Source organism: Dendropsophus ebraccatus, chromosome 7, assembly GCF_027789765.1.
Source record: "Dendropsophus ebraccatus isolate aDenEbr1 chromosome 7, aDenEbr1.pat, whole genome shotgun sequence".
NCBI lineage: Eukaryota > Metazoa > Chordata > Amphibia > Anura > Hylidae > Dendropsophus > Dendropsophus ebraccatus.
The window spans coordinates 68,373,555-68,391,093 of NC_091460.1; the positions used below are offsets into that span (position 1 = coordinate 68,373,555).

Below are 17,539 nucleotides of genomic sequence, written 5' to 3' on the forward strand. Positions count from 1 at the left end.
CAGTACTTATCAGCTGCTGTTTATCCTGCAGAAAGTGGTGTATACGTTCCAGTCCGACATAGTGCTCTCTGCTGCCACCTCTGTCAGTGACAGGAACTGTCCAGAGAAGTAGCAAACTCCCATAGAAAACTTTGGGCAGGTTCTGAGAGAAAACTCTACTTCCTGTAGGACATACAGCAGCTGATAAGCACTAGAAGACCTGTTTTTTTTTTTTTTTTTTTTTAAGAAATCATTTAAAAAGCTGTCTAAGTTTCTGCCACCAGTTGAATTAAAAAGAAGAAAATTCTCCTATGTTCACACACTGTTAAAACGATGGCTGTATATAATTGGACAGACCGCATTTAACTGCAAATATTGGCCGCAATTTTATACCAAAGGCCGTTATTCGTATAAAAACAGCCATAGTTATAAAACGATGTCTACAATTCATTGTTAAATCACGGCCGTCCTTTTGACAGTATGTGAACATAGCCTATGTCACAGCATAGTCACAACAGTTAATGACATAATGACTTGCTGCACCCTTGGTCATTTTCCTTTTTTATGTGGTAAAAAGCTATTTTACCATACTAGCAAAGGAAAAAAGACTTTTGTGTTTATCTACAGCATTCTGTGTGTGTGGGGGGGGGGAATATATATATATATATATATATATATATATATATATATATATATATATATATGTATATACATATATGTGTGCAAAAAGAGAACAATGATTTCTATAGAATATGTTTTAGTTCCATTTTTTACATAACAATACCCTAACAGCTACAGCGAAAGATCTGTCTCTCCACTTAATATTGCAATGTTGCTACACCTCCAGAATAAAAGTATTGAATAATGTATATCCTCCTGATACCTAAGATGCTGTTCTGTTATGTCACCACAATCCACATCTGTTTTGTCTTCGCTTCTATGCTGGTAGATCTTGCTCCTTTTGCTTGAAAATTAAAGTTTATTGGTAAAAAAAAATCAAAGCCAAGGTAGTGAGTGGGCTGTTTATTGGGAATTACAGTATAAAACACTTGCATCTATTGTGTATGGCTAGGAGTCTGGGGATTCAGGTGTGAGCACCACTTACGTAACCCACATCCTTCCAGTGTGTATTGTACCTCAAATAATCCTTAAGGCAAATAAAACAACAAGAAGAAGACCTTGATCTCATAGGACCCAAAGCTACACTTGTTTTCCTTGCATTAAATATTTTATTTTTTTCCAGCAGAAATTTTTGACTGGAGCTAATTTAATTGTTTATGTCTGTACATTGAGTAGATTATAATAAACTTCTGGGTTGCAAAACGCTGTAGGTTTATTTAAAATCCTATGCAAAACAGCAGAAACATTTTAAAACTACTACTACTTTACACAGTGGTCAAATAAATTATGGATAAAAAAGACTATAGTGTAATAGAGAGTTACAGGTAGAGGACAAAATCTAGAAGTTATCGAGATGCTTGAACCCAATCCCTCAGCATTTTACTCTCAGTGGCTGGATGCAGCCCTAGGGAGTCCTGGAAAACATGGATGCAGCCACAAGCGTATAAGCCATATTTTCCTGGCAGCCCTGGGGCTGAATCCTACTTCTACAGCCACTGGGAGTCAAATGCTGAGCATTTGAGTTTGGAGAAACTCGAGGGTCCAAACCGATCCTTGTTTTCCAGCCTTATTGTCCATATCCTTTCTTATCCTTAGGGTGGGTTCACATGTAACTTTTGGGCAGTGGATTTCAAGCTGCAAATTCGCATCAAAATCCGCTGCGGATACCTTCCCAGTCACTTCAATAAGATGATACCTTCCCAGTCACTTTAGTGGGATGGAAAAGTCAGCCCCCTTACCCCACCGCGGCCTGTACATACATTCCCGGGTCCCTGCTCCGACTTGCTTCGGGGGCTCCTATTGTCTCTCGCCAATCAATGCACTGCGGCAGGGCAACGCACTGATTGGCCGAGCATCGGAAGCTCCTGAAGCAAGCCAGAGCAGGGACCTGGTAATGTATTTTACCTGGGCCGGGGGTGTTGAGGGGGCTGACTTTTCCATACTCGCAGCAGGATGACAATCCCACTGTGAGTATGTCATCTCATTGAAGTGACTGGGAAGGTATCCGCAGCAGATTTCGCTGCGAACTCGCAGCATGAAATCCGCTGCGTATACGGTATGTGCGAGCCCACCTTTAATCACTTATCTTTTTTTTTAATTATTATTCCAACATATCAAATGCAAATTCATGAAACTATTATGTTGGTGGATATGTATTCATTTATTACCATGTTCAAGGCAATAGCTCTCTCTCTTAGGGCCCTATTACACCCAGGGGCGGTCTTGGCATTTCTGGGGCCCCAAGCAAAGTTATGTCTGGGGGCCCCCCCTTCCAAAACAATAGACCACTATGTGTTGCCCCCAGAAGTATATACCCCTTGTGCGCTACCGCCAGTAATATATACTCCTTGTGTGCTGCCCCCAATATTATATACCCCTTGTGTCCTGCCCCCAGTAGTATATACCCCTTGTTTGCTTCCCCCAGTAGTATATAGATCCCTGTGTGTTCCCCAGTTATATATAGCCCCCCGTGTGCTCCCCCAGAAGTATATAGACCTCCTGTGTGCTGCCCCAGTTGTATATAGACCTCCTGTGTGCTCCCCCACTAGTATATAGGCCCCCTGTGTGCTCCCTCAGGGGTATTTAGCCCCCCTGTGTGCTCCCCCACTTGGATATAGACCTCCTGTGTGCTCCCCCACTTGGATATAGACCTCCTGTGTGCTCCCCCACTTGGATATAGACCCCTGTGTGCTCCTCCAGTAGTATATAAACCCCTGTGTGGTTCCCCCAGTAGTATATAGACCCCCTGTGTGCCCCACCAGTATTATATAGACCCCTTGTGTGCTGCCCCAGTAGTATACAGACCCCTGTGTGCTCCCCCAGTTATATATAGACCACCTGTGTGCCTCACAAGTAGTATATAGACCCCTGTATGTTCCCCCAGTAGTATATAGACCCCTGTATGCCGCACCAGTAGTATATAGACCCCCGTGTGCTCCCTCAGTAGTATATAGCCCCCCTGTGTGCTCCCCCACTTGGATATGGATCTCCTGTGTGCTCTCCAAGTTTTATATAGACCCCATTCTGCTTCCCCAAGTAGTATATAGACCCCCTGTGTGCTGCCCCCAGTAGTATATAGACCCCTCTGTAAAGCCTCAGTAGTCTATAGCCCCCCTGTGTTTCCCCTGTTATATAGCCCCCCTGTGTGCTCCCCTCATTTATATAGACCCCCCATGTGCGCTCCACCAGTTAAACAGACCCCTGTGTCTCCTCTTCTCTTCACTCTTGTGGCCGCAGGAAGGGTTTTCCCTGCGATCACAAGAGGCTGCACTCCCCTTGTCCTGGCGCCGATGCTCCAGTGATGTCACTGGAGCGCCGGCACCACAAGGACAAAGCTGCCACTTGTGACCGCAGGGAAAACCCTTCCTGCGGCCACAGGAGTGACTGACAGGAAGGGGGCCAATGTCTCCCGCCCTGTCAGTGCTGCTGCATGTAACTATGAGTGCTCATTACGAGTGCTCATAGTTACAGTTCAGATGGCAGCAGCGAGCGGGGCAGCGGCCCTGTCCAGCGGTCTTGAGCACAAGAGCGGGGCGTGGGGGCCCCCCATGATGTTGGGGGCCCCAAGCGATCGCTTGGGGTGCTTGGTGCCAAAGACCGCCACTCATTACACCCAGCGGTTATCGACCATACTTGTCTGATTACCGATTACCGATAGTTGTTTGATGTAGTAGGACATGTTAAAAAAAAAACACGATCAGCTGACAAGTATGATGTCGGCTGATCGTAGTGTTTCAAAGTGTTGAAATGTAATGATTATGTCAGTGACGGTCCGCTGCTCATTGCCAGCGCCATTGACTTCAATGGGCTGCCTGGATGATCTAAAGATTGTCTGGGCAGTGCCTCATGCCCTTTCCACTGCTCCCTGCTTGCTTCCCGTGCATGTAATAGCACAGGCAGCAAGCGGGTAATTAAGGGGAAGTGAGAGGTCAGCGCTCACTTTCCCCTCAATATTGTGCTGCGTAATAGGGCCTGTAGAGTTCCTGTTGCTAGTATAACACCTTTATTGAAATAGTGCTTAAATTATTGGACAAGAACATATATTTATATATGTATATAGATATATATTTTTTAAAATATATTTATTTTTGCTGCATTTTTATATATGCATGCGCTTATCCACCCGTCCTTTACTTCACATATACATAAAATGCACATTGATTATTCTGTTTTATGATAACCAAAACTGTCAGGTTAATGCTATTATAACTTTAATATGCATTCACAATAATCATTCCATTCAGTCATTTTATGAAAATTTACCCCTTGAATTTTATGAAGTCCTCTTTCTTCCGTTAATCGCGCAAAGCTATACTTCTCAAAAGACAACAATAAATTCCCTGTGCAGAGAATTGCAGAGCCTAGGCATGTGTGAAATTGTATTACATCAAACACAAAAGCTAAATCACATTTTGCCAAATACAATTTTTTGTTTTGCCCTGAAAAAGAACTTCACTCTTTAAATGCCAGGGACAATTTTCACACTTCTGACATACGCAAATTCTTAATTTTAAAAATAAAAAAGTTATAGCCGCCTATCCATAAAGTAGATACCTGGCGCATTGCAAAGATTACACCCAAGACCCTAAATATTGTCTAGTAGGGCATGTGTGTGCCTATGAATTCTTCAACATATGCAAACTTCCTACATGCCACTAATATCTACACGAAAATACAATATCTTCAGAATTGAGGAGACCAGAATTCTTTGTCAGCCTGATACTAGTGAAAATTGATGTCTATTGATGGTATTGTAAGGGGTGGATTAGATTGGCAGTTCCTCTTCTTCTCCCTTTAGTGAAAAGAGAACCCTCCTCCCCCCATAACAAACACAAATGTGGATATGAAGGAGCAGATATTCACTCTGGTAATAGCATGAACAAAAGTATCACATCCTAGTGTACAGATAATCATGTGCAAAGCAGAAATTACGCAGTTGCGTACAGATTGCGTACGTTTCAATGTAGAGTTACGCACATGCATACAGATTGTCGAATGAAAAGCGCAAATTACACAGCTGCTTTCATTTACAGGTTCGAACATGTTCGAAAATTATCATTATAACCATTCCGACCATCGAACAAATGATTTGTGATTGCCGAACACAAACACTTAGCGTCATGTTCGAATTTACAAATATGTTCGCTCATCACTAATAATGAGCAGTCTAAGTGAATCAAGCAATGAGATGAGATCAAATACTCATTTTAAAGTGACTTTACCACCAGGCCCAGGCTAAAGCACTGGAGGCGGGCCGACCCACCCTTAGTCGGAGGAAACCCTAGCCCCTCTATGATAGGGTTCCATTGATTCTAATGGAGTCTCGTCATGGAGGGGCTGGAGTTTCTTCCCAATAAGGGTGGGTCGGCCACCTCCAGTGCTTCAGCCTGGGCCTGGTGGTACAGTCACTTTAAGCTCCTGTAGTCTGTCTGTTTGCTTCTGTCTCTTCCCAGCTTCTCGTCCTCCTGCTTCTCCTCCTCTTCCCCTTTCCTTCTTTATATACTTCTTTGTGGAACACATAACTGATCTCTCTATATGATGACGCAGGAGAGCTTTAGTTGTTTCTATGGGTAAATGAAGAATTTAGGAGTAAGCAGCAGAGCTGCAAATGAGGCCGATAGGTGAAGAAAGAAGCATTTTTCTCTGCTAAAATATATTACATATTACACTTTCTTGTACTATTGATTCATGCAAAGTTTGTTAAAAACAAACAAACACAGTGACCATTTATCTCCCATAGCTCTTTATTTAGTTACACAATAAGAAAGCAATAAAAAGGTGTTTACAGTATGGGATAAATAGTTTCATATTTACCATGTACCTGTAAGGTTTATATGAAAAATCAGGCAGCACTGTTGTCAATCATCATTTTCAGTAATTGTCTCCACTCCCTGCTGTTTATAGCTGTGAATTAGGAGGTGGAGCTTCCTAATCCATCTCCATAGCATCCATCTACAGCGAAAGCCCCATTGAAATGGGATTCTATGGTGTAAGGTTGGAGGTAGGTGCTATGGAGACGGAGCACAAAATGCCATTTCACAGTTATGCAAAGCTGGCAGTGGAGACAACAGCATCTTCATTAGGGTATTTCAGCACAGCACAGGTGTTTGATACAGCTACAGGTACATTATACATAGAAGGTAAGGTTTTCTTTGAAAAAGGTGTTTTCATTTATCTATTTTTTTTAAGTATTTGGAGAGGGCAGTCATCAAGGGGTTAAGTATAAAATAGTGTACCATCCCCCCCCCCCCCCCTGTTAAGGCCCCAGACGATTACCAAAAATGGACCTAGTATAATCCGCCACTGCTTAATTTACATTCCTAATAAGAATTGTATGACATTTAGCTGCAATATGTAACTGAAGGGATCCATACCAAACACAGTATGGGGCCACACTCTGCAATATACACCATTATTAGGCTATGTTCACACTACGTAAAATAACGGCCGTTGTTATCACCGGATGGACTTCTGCGACCAAAACTACGGCCGTAGAATTACGATTGTACGGGCTAGTCGTGAAACTACGGCCGTTGTTTCATTTTGATTCCTAGCATGTTTATAAACGGGATGAAACAGGTCATTTACTTTAAATACTGCGCCCAGCCCGAGAAGCCACTCAGAAATTTTTTTACATCAAAATCAAGTTTAATTCGGCAGATATAAGTTTTACGTTCGCGGCCGCACTGAAATCCACGGCCGTTGTTGCAGTATTACCGGCTGGAAATAATTGGCATGTGTATTTTTCACGGGGGCCGTATAAACAATGTCCGTTATCTGATAGTGTGAATTCAACAACCATAGTTACATTGCATTGCAGTCATTATAGTGAACCTCAAAACAACGGCCGTAGTTTGCGGCATGGACAACGGCCGTTATTTTACGTAGTGTGAACATAGCCTTACAATGTATGATCATAAAGCTACATTTTGCATCATCACGGTCATTGATTTGTTGCCGGTTTATTTTTCCTTTTAGACAGCACACATTGTAGTACATGAGCTCTCCTCGCTGTTCTGTGGAGTTTTTTTTCTGCCAGATTCCATTAAAATATGAGAGGAAAAAACTTGCTGGATTGGATCCTATATGTATAATATATTCTCCTCTAAAAGCATATGATGTGGGAAATAATATCTGGAGCCTGTATATCAGAATATGGTATATGAGCAGCTTCATACTACAGAATTATATTCATGCACTGCCATACAAATTCCGATTACTTGGCTCTACTCTGTGCAGAAGGGCTTATGGAGTTTGGCTGCACAGAGAGATTTTTAGAGTTTGATTAAACGTCTTCATATTTGTCTTACAAGCATTCTTTATTTGAAGGATGTTACCTATTCCAAAAAATAGAGATACTGACAGCAGCCAATCAGATGTCAGCTTTTGCTAAGTTTTTAATATTCCAAGTAAATGTTTCATTGGAGCATTTCTGTATTTTTCAAACTTGCAATTGAAAAAAAAAAAATTTACTTTCACTGAACGACTGCCTGCTGAAGACATTATAAAGAACAGATTTGTCTTTTTTCTGGGTCACTCCACTCCCAAGAGCTACAAAGACGATATATCCATCCTACCAGCACATGAATGAAGACATATTTAAACATTTATATTGTTATGCCAGTCATTCTCACCCCTTACTGTGAAGGCTAATGAATGTTATCATAGAGGCAATGTGATTAGTTATAGTTGGTATACTAGAACTGTATGTTTAATATTACATGCTTATGTTACTCCTAGCAGCTGATAACTATGCAGATCATATTATCTATTCGAAAAGAGGTTAATGTATTTTACAAGAATTTATTTTTATTTTTATGTATTTTATTTTTCATTGCTGCTGTAAGATCTGGGTGATGTATGAATAAATATATAACATTAAACTTTGCATAAAAGAATTTCAAATATTATAAAACAAATACTTTATAGCAATGAAAGTGCCATTTTGTATTATATTTTTTAAATTTAGATGAGATGGTAGAATATTAGTCTTTATATTGCCATCTAGCTAATATTGTGCAGTGGTGCAGCTCCACTTTGATGTTGGCTGCATATCTCACAACATACAGAATGTTCATTTTATTTCTACAAGATAATCTTAACTTTTTTATAAGCAGCCCCTCTTTGTGCTGCTCATGCCATTTCTTCCCCAGGCAATAAACTTTGATTATGGTGTGAGTCATCAGACTAGGCTACTTCTTCTGTTGCTCCATGGTCCATTTCTGATTCTCATGTACTTATTGTAGGCACTTTAAGTAGTGGACAGTGGTAAGTTAATAGCACTCTGAATAGATGTTTTTTTTCTATTTCCAAACACATCGATGAGCCTATTAACCTGTTGCTGGCTCACTGGTTGTCATTCCTTAAACAACTTTTGGTAGGTACCAATACATTCAACTTTTGGTAGGTACCATTTCGGAGATTATCTTACCCAGTAGTATAGCCACCCCAATTTGGTTTTTGTGAAACTTGCTCAGATCCTTATACGTGTCGGTTTTTCCAGTATCCAACACATAAACTTCAAGAAGTGACTGATCACTTGCCCAGCATATCACATTCTCTGTAAAGTACCATTGTAGCAAGATAGTCAATTGCACTCATATATAGGTAAATAAGAGAATTAAAAAAGAAGAATAAATCAACCCATAAGGAGTAACGTGAGTGAGTAAATGTTCATGTACAAAGTGTGGCATGCTGTAAGTTTCCATAAAACAGCACAAAGCACACAGGAAATTTAGGTGCACAATAGATATTTTGGTACATCTGGCCTATACAAGTGCAACCATTAAGCGCAGAAATATACTGTATAAGGAAAAGTGGCAAAATAGTCAATATGACAAGGACAGGATAAATCAAATGGTGCAAAATAGTATAAGTGGGACTACTAGGACATGGTATACAATTGTAATAATAACAGATACTGGAAATACAGATTTACATACTAAATAAAATTTACATACTAAATACACAGAGATGCTACAGCCGACACCACTTGTCTAATCTCTCAGTCCTGAACTGCCAGAACGAAGAGGGAGATCCAGAGTGTATTCTCTATGTGTGTGTGTATATATATATATATATATATATATATATATATATAGTTAAGGCTGCTCAGACTCTATAGGAATTGTAGTTGCACAACAGCTGGAGGGCCAAAGGTTCCCTATTCCTGCTATGGAATGTGTTAAAATCTCTTTATTGTAAAAAACATTATAGCAAATAGGAGTGGAGCTGATTGTTCCACATGAATGTGCCTTCTTTGTCATTGTCTCTCCTCTCCTCTGTTCCCATCAGATAATTTTTGTCTATTTATATCTACTGTACAATTATGGTCTATGACTTTTACCTGATATTAAATCTATTAAAACAAAAGAAAGGCATCTATAAAAATTCTGAAGATGCATGAGGTTATACAGTCCATCACAAAGGGGCAGCAGAATTTTAAAGCTTAGTGATTCACAAAGGGATCATCTCTCCTTGTCCTGTATTAGTGTATCTATACAACAATCACTTTCAGAAAAGATATCATAAAAACAGTAATCTTCTAGTTTTCTACATGTTCTGTTAGATAAGCTCCAAGCAAATATGACAAGCCCTACTAATTTTGTAAGTGTACTGTTAGGCTATGTTCCCACACAGTATCTTTGGTCAGTATTTTGAAACCAAAACCAGGAGTGGATTGAGAACACAGAAAGGCTATGTTCACACACTGTTGGAATTGAGTGGATGGACACTATAATAATTGACGTTATTTTAAAACAATGACCATTGTTATGAAATAACATCTGTTATTTGCTATTATGAAGACTAAAAAGCCTAAACTTCCACCATCCAACCACTGACTTACTTCACACCACAATCATACACCAAAATATGCACAAGCCAAAAAGCACCCATGGCTGACACGAAAGCTTATTCAGCTACATTTAAAACCAACATCAGAAGTTAGTATATAATTTGGCCAAACCATATTGCCTCATGTACCACATGCAGGTCTTCTGATACACATGAGTCCCTAACCAAAAAACATCACTGTGCCGGTCAGCGACCACAATCCCCGCAAAAGAAGAGAAGGGGGGGCACAGAATGGCCCTGCAACCCCATTGTCACAGGACCAGACCCTAAAGGGCCCCCGCAGGCGCCACCGGCGGAAAAAGTGTACGCCAAGCAACACAACATATCATACACCAAAATGTTGGCACATTTTTGGCCCACTTAAGCCACGCCCCTTTAGTTTAAGCCATGTTCCTTTTTTTTACTGAGGCCACATCCCTTTGGCTAAAAAGTGTCAAACACTCATAATACATGTGATACAAGACATGTAAAGCAGAATTCTGATACAATATAGCTGGGGTAACATGTGAGCAGTCTAGCAATGCCTTTTTATTAAATGTATCTTTTCTAACATCTTTAAATTCTTTCCTATCCTGGTTTAAATTTAGCAGTGAAATATTTTGGCAAACTTGATGACTGTATAGGGAAATATAAAGAAATTAATCCTACTCATTTATAGAGCTAGGATAAAGGTGTCATGTAGAAAACAGCCACTGTTCTCAATTAGTCAACCCATGTCCATATGTCCTTAAGGGCAAATAGATGACACACTGTAGAGGGGGTTTCCTTGACTACTTTATTAGTCAGAGTGGATAACCATTATCAAAGCGTGATTCTCACTTTTGCGGCTCATCCTAGCAATAATTTACATTGTCAGCCATTTATTTGAATGGAGAGTTTGTATCACTACTTTCTACCTGTAGTCCAAGTACACCGAAAAGATATTCTCTTATTGATTTCCTAACTAGCTTGGCAGGATATATTCCCAATTTAATTCTTCCAACTGTGTGACTATATCACAGCAAACAGCTAAGAACCTAAGGCTATGTTCAGACTGGGAAGATTTGCTGTGATTTTCCATGCAGCCCACAATGTGAGTTATTCCAATTTTCACACATCAGTAAAGAACTTGAAGTGAATGTACTGTACCAACAGGTACATCAATTTTTTTTTTTCAACATTACTCGATTAGCACCTTTACGGTCCTTTTTTCAAAACACCGGCCAGTTCCTGAGCTTAGCGCCATTCTTTTCCCATGCATCTGTCTAGCATGGAGCAGTGGGGGCAGGCCCCTCTCCTCTGTGACATGGCTCTATTAGAATCAATGGAGGCACTTTTTCTGTATTTTTTTTTAGATTGTCAGTATACAATACACCCTTGCAATTAAAAGGGCTAAAAACTGTGATTAAACCTGTATGACTAAAGTATGGATTTTTATATGCAGTTTTATAACCACTGTGGCACGTCTTCCAGATAATCCGCAGTGGTCCCATAAATCTAATATTAATAATCTATCCTGAGTGTGCGCTATCAATTTTTAAAGTCTGGATAGGTCTCCTCTAATATGAAAAGAAAAAGAAATATTACTAGTATCAACAGTATACTGTGGGGGCATAGAAATGACATACAGAGTGCAACATAGCAATATCCCATAATCATGGGATATCTCGCTGTGATCAGCAACATACTGTATCAGAACTGTTTTGAATAGTATGTAATAGGAGTGTTAGAGAGGCATCAATAAAAATACTGAAAATTGTTAGCGAAATCAATGTATATTATTAAAAAGTTTCATAAGAAGTAGGAATAGTTATGGCTCTCCCAGAACAGTAAAGTATCATGTATGCATAGCTGGTTATTCTACAGATCTCTGGTGTGTGAATGTTTGTCCCATAATCTGAGGCCGGTAATGATAGCTATAATGAATATAACATGCAGTACAGCACCATACAATAAAAATAAATCAAAACTCCAATCTGCTACAGTGCACATAGTGGTCCCCAAAGCAGCTTTAAGTGCTTTACATTTTTCATATTTTACATTTCTTTAGAAAATCTTGAAATGCCTTCCTATGTATTTTTATTATGAAGTCTCTTTTAAATGGGTTCAGACAGAATACTTTTGAAATATATATTAAAAACTACAAAGTAAAATATTACAAACCGTAAAGATTAAAAAAAAAAACTTTGGACTGTGACTTACAGTTTTGTAGAGTGCTAATGATATCTGGGGTAATACATATTTAATTATATTAGGAAAGAACATCCTGCATATTTTACAAGACATCTGAAACTATCAAGAGACATAAACAAAGATATGACTAGTAGGCTACAAATGATTTGATGGCCCCCACAATGTGTCTCTTCTATTATTAATAAGAAGTTTTTGAGAAAATCATAGCATATAATACATTCATACCAACTGTTCTGTAAAATCTTGGACTGAGTACAGAAGACTTAATCAGTAGGCTGAACTACAGTAAGCTGTCTTATGTAGTTATAGGAATATTTTGACTGTGTACAATGACTTGGTGAACAGCAAATGTTGCAAAGTTTTAAACTGTAATTTGCCCTTTATGTAGAGAATATCATGGATTGTGCTTAAAGTGTCACGGTTGTTATAACTTTCAAAGTCTAAATCAACAGTAGATGTGATATAAAACAAGTTTGCAATATACATTCATTATTTTTTTTGTTGTTATCATGCTGTAAAACAAAGTTAAAGGACAACTCCGGCGAAATTTTTTTTTAGCTTATTTAACACACATTACAAAGTTATATAACTTTGTAATGTGGTTAAATACCCGGTCTGGCCCCCTTCCCCCACTTTCGGACCCCCGCCCCCCCACCCGGAAGTTAAAGAATGTATACCTATTACGGTCGTCACTGTCCTCTTCTCCCGGGCAGCATCTGGTGATGAAGACGTCAGAGCCGGGGGGCGGTCCGGGTCTTCTTCCTCCTCGGCGTCTTCATGGAGAGTGAATGGGACGGAAAAGGCTGCTGGTGCACATGCGCACCAGCAGCCTTTTCATTGGCTGGAGTGCATCACATGGCTTCCAGCTTGCTCAGCCCTGATTGGCTGAGGTTGCTGGAAGCCATGTGATGCGCTCCAGCCAATGAAAAGGCTGCCGGTACGCAAGCGCACTGGCAGCCTTTTCCATCCCCAGGACCCGGAAGTCAGAGACATCGCTGGACGGCGGGCGGCGGTGACGGTGAGGCGGACAGCGGGCGAATGGAGTGGCGATCGTCACCGGAGGGATGGTGAGTATGGTGTCTGTGTGTGTCTGTGTTTTTTTCTTTTGGGGGGGTCCCGCCGGAGTTGTCCTTTAAACTTACCAGAAATCCAGGTCCAGTCTCCTGATGGCAGATTTTCTGCTTGAGTAAACACAGGAATTCCGGCCAGTACAGAGAGTCACGGCTCAATGTGTCCATCAATCACATGACTGCCTTCTCTCTGTGAGCGCTCAGATGGCCTGGGATACACAGCACTTCCTGTTTTCTGACTGTTTCCTGTGTTTGAGAAAAAAAGAAGAGTCAGAAAAAAGGAAGTGCCGTATTTTCCATGATAAGTAACATAAATAAATAATGAATGTAAATTGCAAACTTGCTTTATATCACATCTACTGTTAATTTAGATTTTGAAAGTTAAAACGACAGTGACACTTTAAGGAACTTGAAGGTGCTTTTTTTTTTTTTTTTTAACAATCCTTACTTGATAAATAGGCCCCTTGACTATTAGCACATCACAAATCGTCTCACTGCTGGAACCACCAGCCATCTGCTGTAACGTGTAAGTAAACCTGGTAGTAAAAAAAAAAAATATAGAAATTATTTCAGTTCTTTACAGAGCTTCAAAGCTATGATTAGAAGCATTTGTTTAGGTGACAACTTTAATACAAAGATATAGATGGTCTAAATATCTAGAGCAATGTAGCCTTATAAGCAGTTTGAAATATGTTTTCTAGCTGACAGTTTTAGTGTTTAAATGTAATACATATGAACTATAAGTAACATGAACTAAGTGTTCATTTTTATCTTTTGCAGGAAACATATTTGTTGTAAGCCTGGCTGTGGCAGACTTGGTGGTGGCTATTTACCCATATCCCTTGGTAGTGACATCAATATTTCGAAAAGGGTGGAATCTTGGATACCTTCATTGCCAAATAAGTGGATTCTTGATGGGAATAAGTGTCATAGGATCTATATTTAACATTGCAGGGGTCGCAATCAACCGCTATTGCTATATTTGCCATAGCCTCAAGTATGACAAGTTGTACAGTGACAAAAATTCATTGTTTTATGTGATTCTGATTTGGGTGCTAACATTCATTGCCATTGTGCCAAACTTATTTGTTGGATCATTACAATATGATGCTCGGATCTACTCCTGTACCTTCTCACAGTCTGTTAGTTCAGCGTACACCATAGCTGTGGTGTTTTTCCATTTTATACTCCCAATAACCATAGTAACGTTTTGCTACTTACGTATTTGGATCTTGGTCATTCAAGTGAGACGTAGAGTAAAACCAGATAACAAGCCCAAACTGAAACCTCATGACTTCAGAAACTTTTTGACAATGTTTGTGGTATTTGTCTTATTCGCAGTCTGCTGGGCTCCATTGAACTTTATAGGTTTGGCTGTTGCTGTAAACCCAGATACAATTTTACCTAGAATCCCAGAATGGTTATTTGTTGGCAGTTATTACATGGCATATTTCAACAGTTGCCTTAATGCAATCATATATGGCCTCCTGAACCAAAACTTCAGGAGGGAATACAAGAGGATTATCATCTCGATTTGTACTGCAAGGATTTTCTTTCAAGAAAGTTCTAATGATGGAGCGGAGAAGATTAAAAGCAAACCATCACCAATGTTAACAAACAATAATCAAGTCAAGGTTGACTCGGTATAAACTTGGATTCTGCATGTACATGTAAATATTATTAAATGGGAACTCCACATATATGTATTAAAGAAGTGCTCCCAGAAACAATGATACTTTTCCTCTCTGGTGTACAATGTATTTTTTTTTTTAATTCCTATATGAGTCGATTATGACCTGGATCCCCAACACAGATTTACTGAAACCTGCAGCAAGTTATGTTTGGAGGAGAAGTCACTTTCTTTATTATTCCAATAAGAAGCAAATCAATGCACTCATTAGAGGGAATTGTTGTGCACAAACACAATGCAGGTTTCTGTGAGTAGCAGTGTCACTCACATGATTCTGGTCAGGTTCGGAACAAACCCAATAATCAACTCATAATGTCACCAGAAGGCAAGCTATCGTAACTATACTACATTGTACAACAGGGAGGTGGCCAAAATATCATTTTTGTTGGGTGTGTTTTATGAATGTCACCATAGGCCTACCTGTGATATCATGGTCTATTGATTTCACAGAATAAGAGTTTAGACATCAGCTAGCTGTCCACAAAGTATAACTGATCTTTTCCAGTTTTCTCAAGTAGTTTGGATTTTATAATATATAGTTGCAGTTTTCAGACACTTACAGATCTGTACACAGCTTTATAAATCTCTGTTTGGGTTTCTCCCCCAGTGGTGTCTGTTGACAGACAGCATTTTATTTACTTATTAGGCTCCTCCCCTATTTGTTTATTAATTAATCATTCACTCTGCATCTCATAGAATTCTATGGAGAGTGGAGGGGGATGAGGACAGAGCAGCAGACTGAGACAAAGGCAGAGAGAGACACAGCTAAAAGATTTAGTAAGTGTTATATGATATCCAAGCCTACAATATCTGCAGTATAATTTTTTTCAAATGCAAAATAAAATAAATGAAATTCCCCAATATATTTAGCAGGAGTTCTCATTTAATAACAGATTTATAAATCTAGAATTAAGGCGTATTACTTGGCATGACAGCCAGTAAACCATGCTATCTATCATAATGCAATACTATACCTCCAATAAAGTATTCAGGGCAAGTTAGTAGATGTCTGTACATTTCTACATGATAGTTATGAATCTACCAGTTTACTATTAAAATGATAAAAATGCAATGTATATTTAACTTCACATAGTACTATATTCATACATTCAGTTGTTTATACATAAAAAAGTGGATACAGACACAGATGTACGCTGTGTGTCAATGTATACATCTGATTGACACAATGATTACTCTTCCATTAGCGCCATCGAAATCAATAGCCATTGTCAATATGTCAATGACAGGGGCGACATCTGTGTGTGTGTACAGAATATCACCTATGTGAACTGTCCTACAGTATACCAAGCCAGTAGAATGTACTAAACAAAATGCTGGTCTTATGCTAAGCCATGAGTATTTATACTAAAGTTACATTAACCAAAGTATAATATAAGTTATTATCAACTCTGCACTTGATACACAGTAGACACATGGGACTGGAAGAACAATATTATTTTCTTATGTGCGTATTTATCTATGTTTCATTGAAAGAAATATCTGAACACTACAACACTGATTGTTAAAATGTATTGACTGTATATAATTTTTTTTCACAGAGGCCTAACCACTGCTTATATAAACTTTACAGACTTTGCACTTTATCTGCTTAGATATATTTTACATAGATACTTGAACACAGGAATAAGATTTGGGCAGCTATGGTATGCTGTAATGAAATCCCATCAGCAATATACTGTAGGTGCCTAAGATCATGTCAACTTTTAGGTATTTTGAAATGCATGCCAATACATTGCCAAGGATCTTATTAATAAAAACTGTTTACATTTAGATCTAACACTCAGACATATTGTGTAAATAGACTACAATCACGTCGATCAAGGAGAACGGTTGTCCTCTGTCTTCTTTAAACATGTTTTGTCCTTATCATTAGTATTAAGAATTTGATTTTCCTGCATCTGGAAATCTAAAATCCCTGCTGTCTAAATCTGTGTTTAAGTTGTTGATCTTTTGCTTTGGGTTCTTTTGCCTTATTTGAGAGAATATATTACTCTATTGATTATTATATTGATATTTCTTTGACTCAAGATTTTGGCAGGTTTGAAGCTTGCAATAAATGTACTTGCCTTCATGGACTTAAACGTTCAAATCTTTGTAACATCACACGTGCAAGCCTTCAAACTGCGATGGAAATTGTCTTTGGATCACTGTGGGGAATTTTAAGTTGTTTTTGACCTTTTTTTTTAATCAAGTCAAGTGCTGCCATGTATTTTAGAGTGATTTTATGCAATAAAATACTATATCATCTTAAGACTGTCTCATGCTGTATCATTTCTTTAATAGTTAAATTACCAAATGTTTATATAAATATATATATATATATATATATTAATATATATATATATATATATATATATATATATATATATGCTAAAAAGGGGTCAGTGGAGCCTCAGTTACAAGTCTCAAAACACGGGAATAGCCAGATATCCCTCTCTCCAGAGAACGAAGCCCATTGCCAAGGGGTGCCTCCTAGTGGGGAGAGCACCAAACCTCCCTGATACGTAGTCCCTCAGGTCCTCACTCTGTTGCGAGCATTGGGACCTAATTAGGGAAACACCAGGGTGGCCCCTGTAAGTCAAAGTCTAACTCTGTGGCGAGTATAACGACATAAGACAAGGGTTACCAAGGC

The 17,539-nt window shown here is 39.0% G+C and overlaps 1 protein-coding gene across 1 annotated transcript in view; it reads left to right on the forward strand.

Annotated features, from left to right (window-relative positions):
* The window catches only part of MTNR1A (melatonin receptor 1A), a 150,140-nt gene extending 135,295 nt beyond the window's left edge, over positions 1-14,845 (forward strand). Inside the window, exon 2 of the mRNA XM_069976557.1 lies at positions 13,977-14,845. Coding sequence (XP_069832658.1) covers positions 13,977-14,845 — 869 coding nt within the window. The remainder of the gene's footprint in view (positions 1-13,976) is intronic.
* The last annotated feature ends 2,694 nt before the right edge of the window (positions 14,846-17,539 follow it).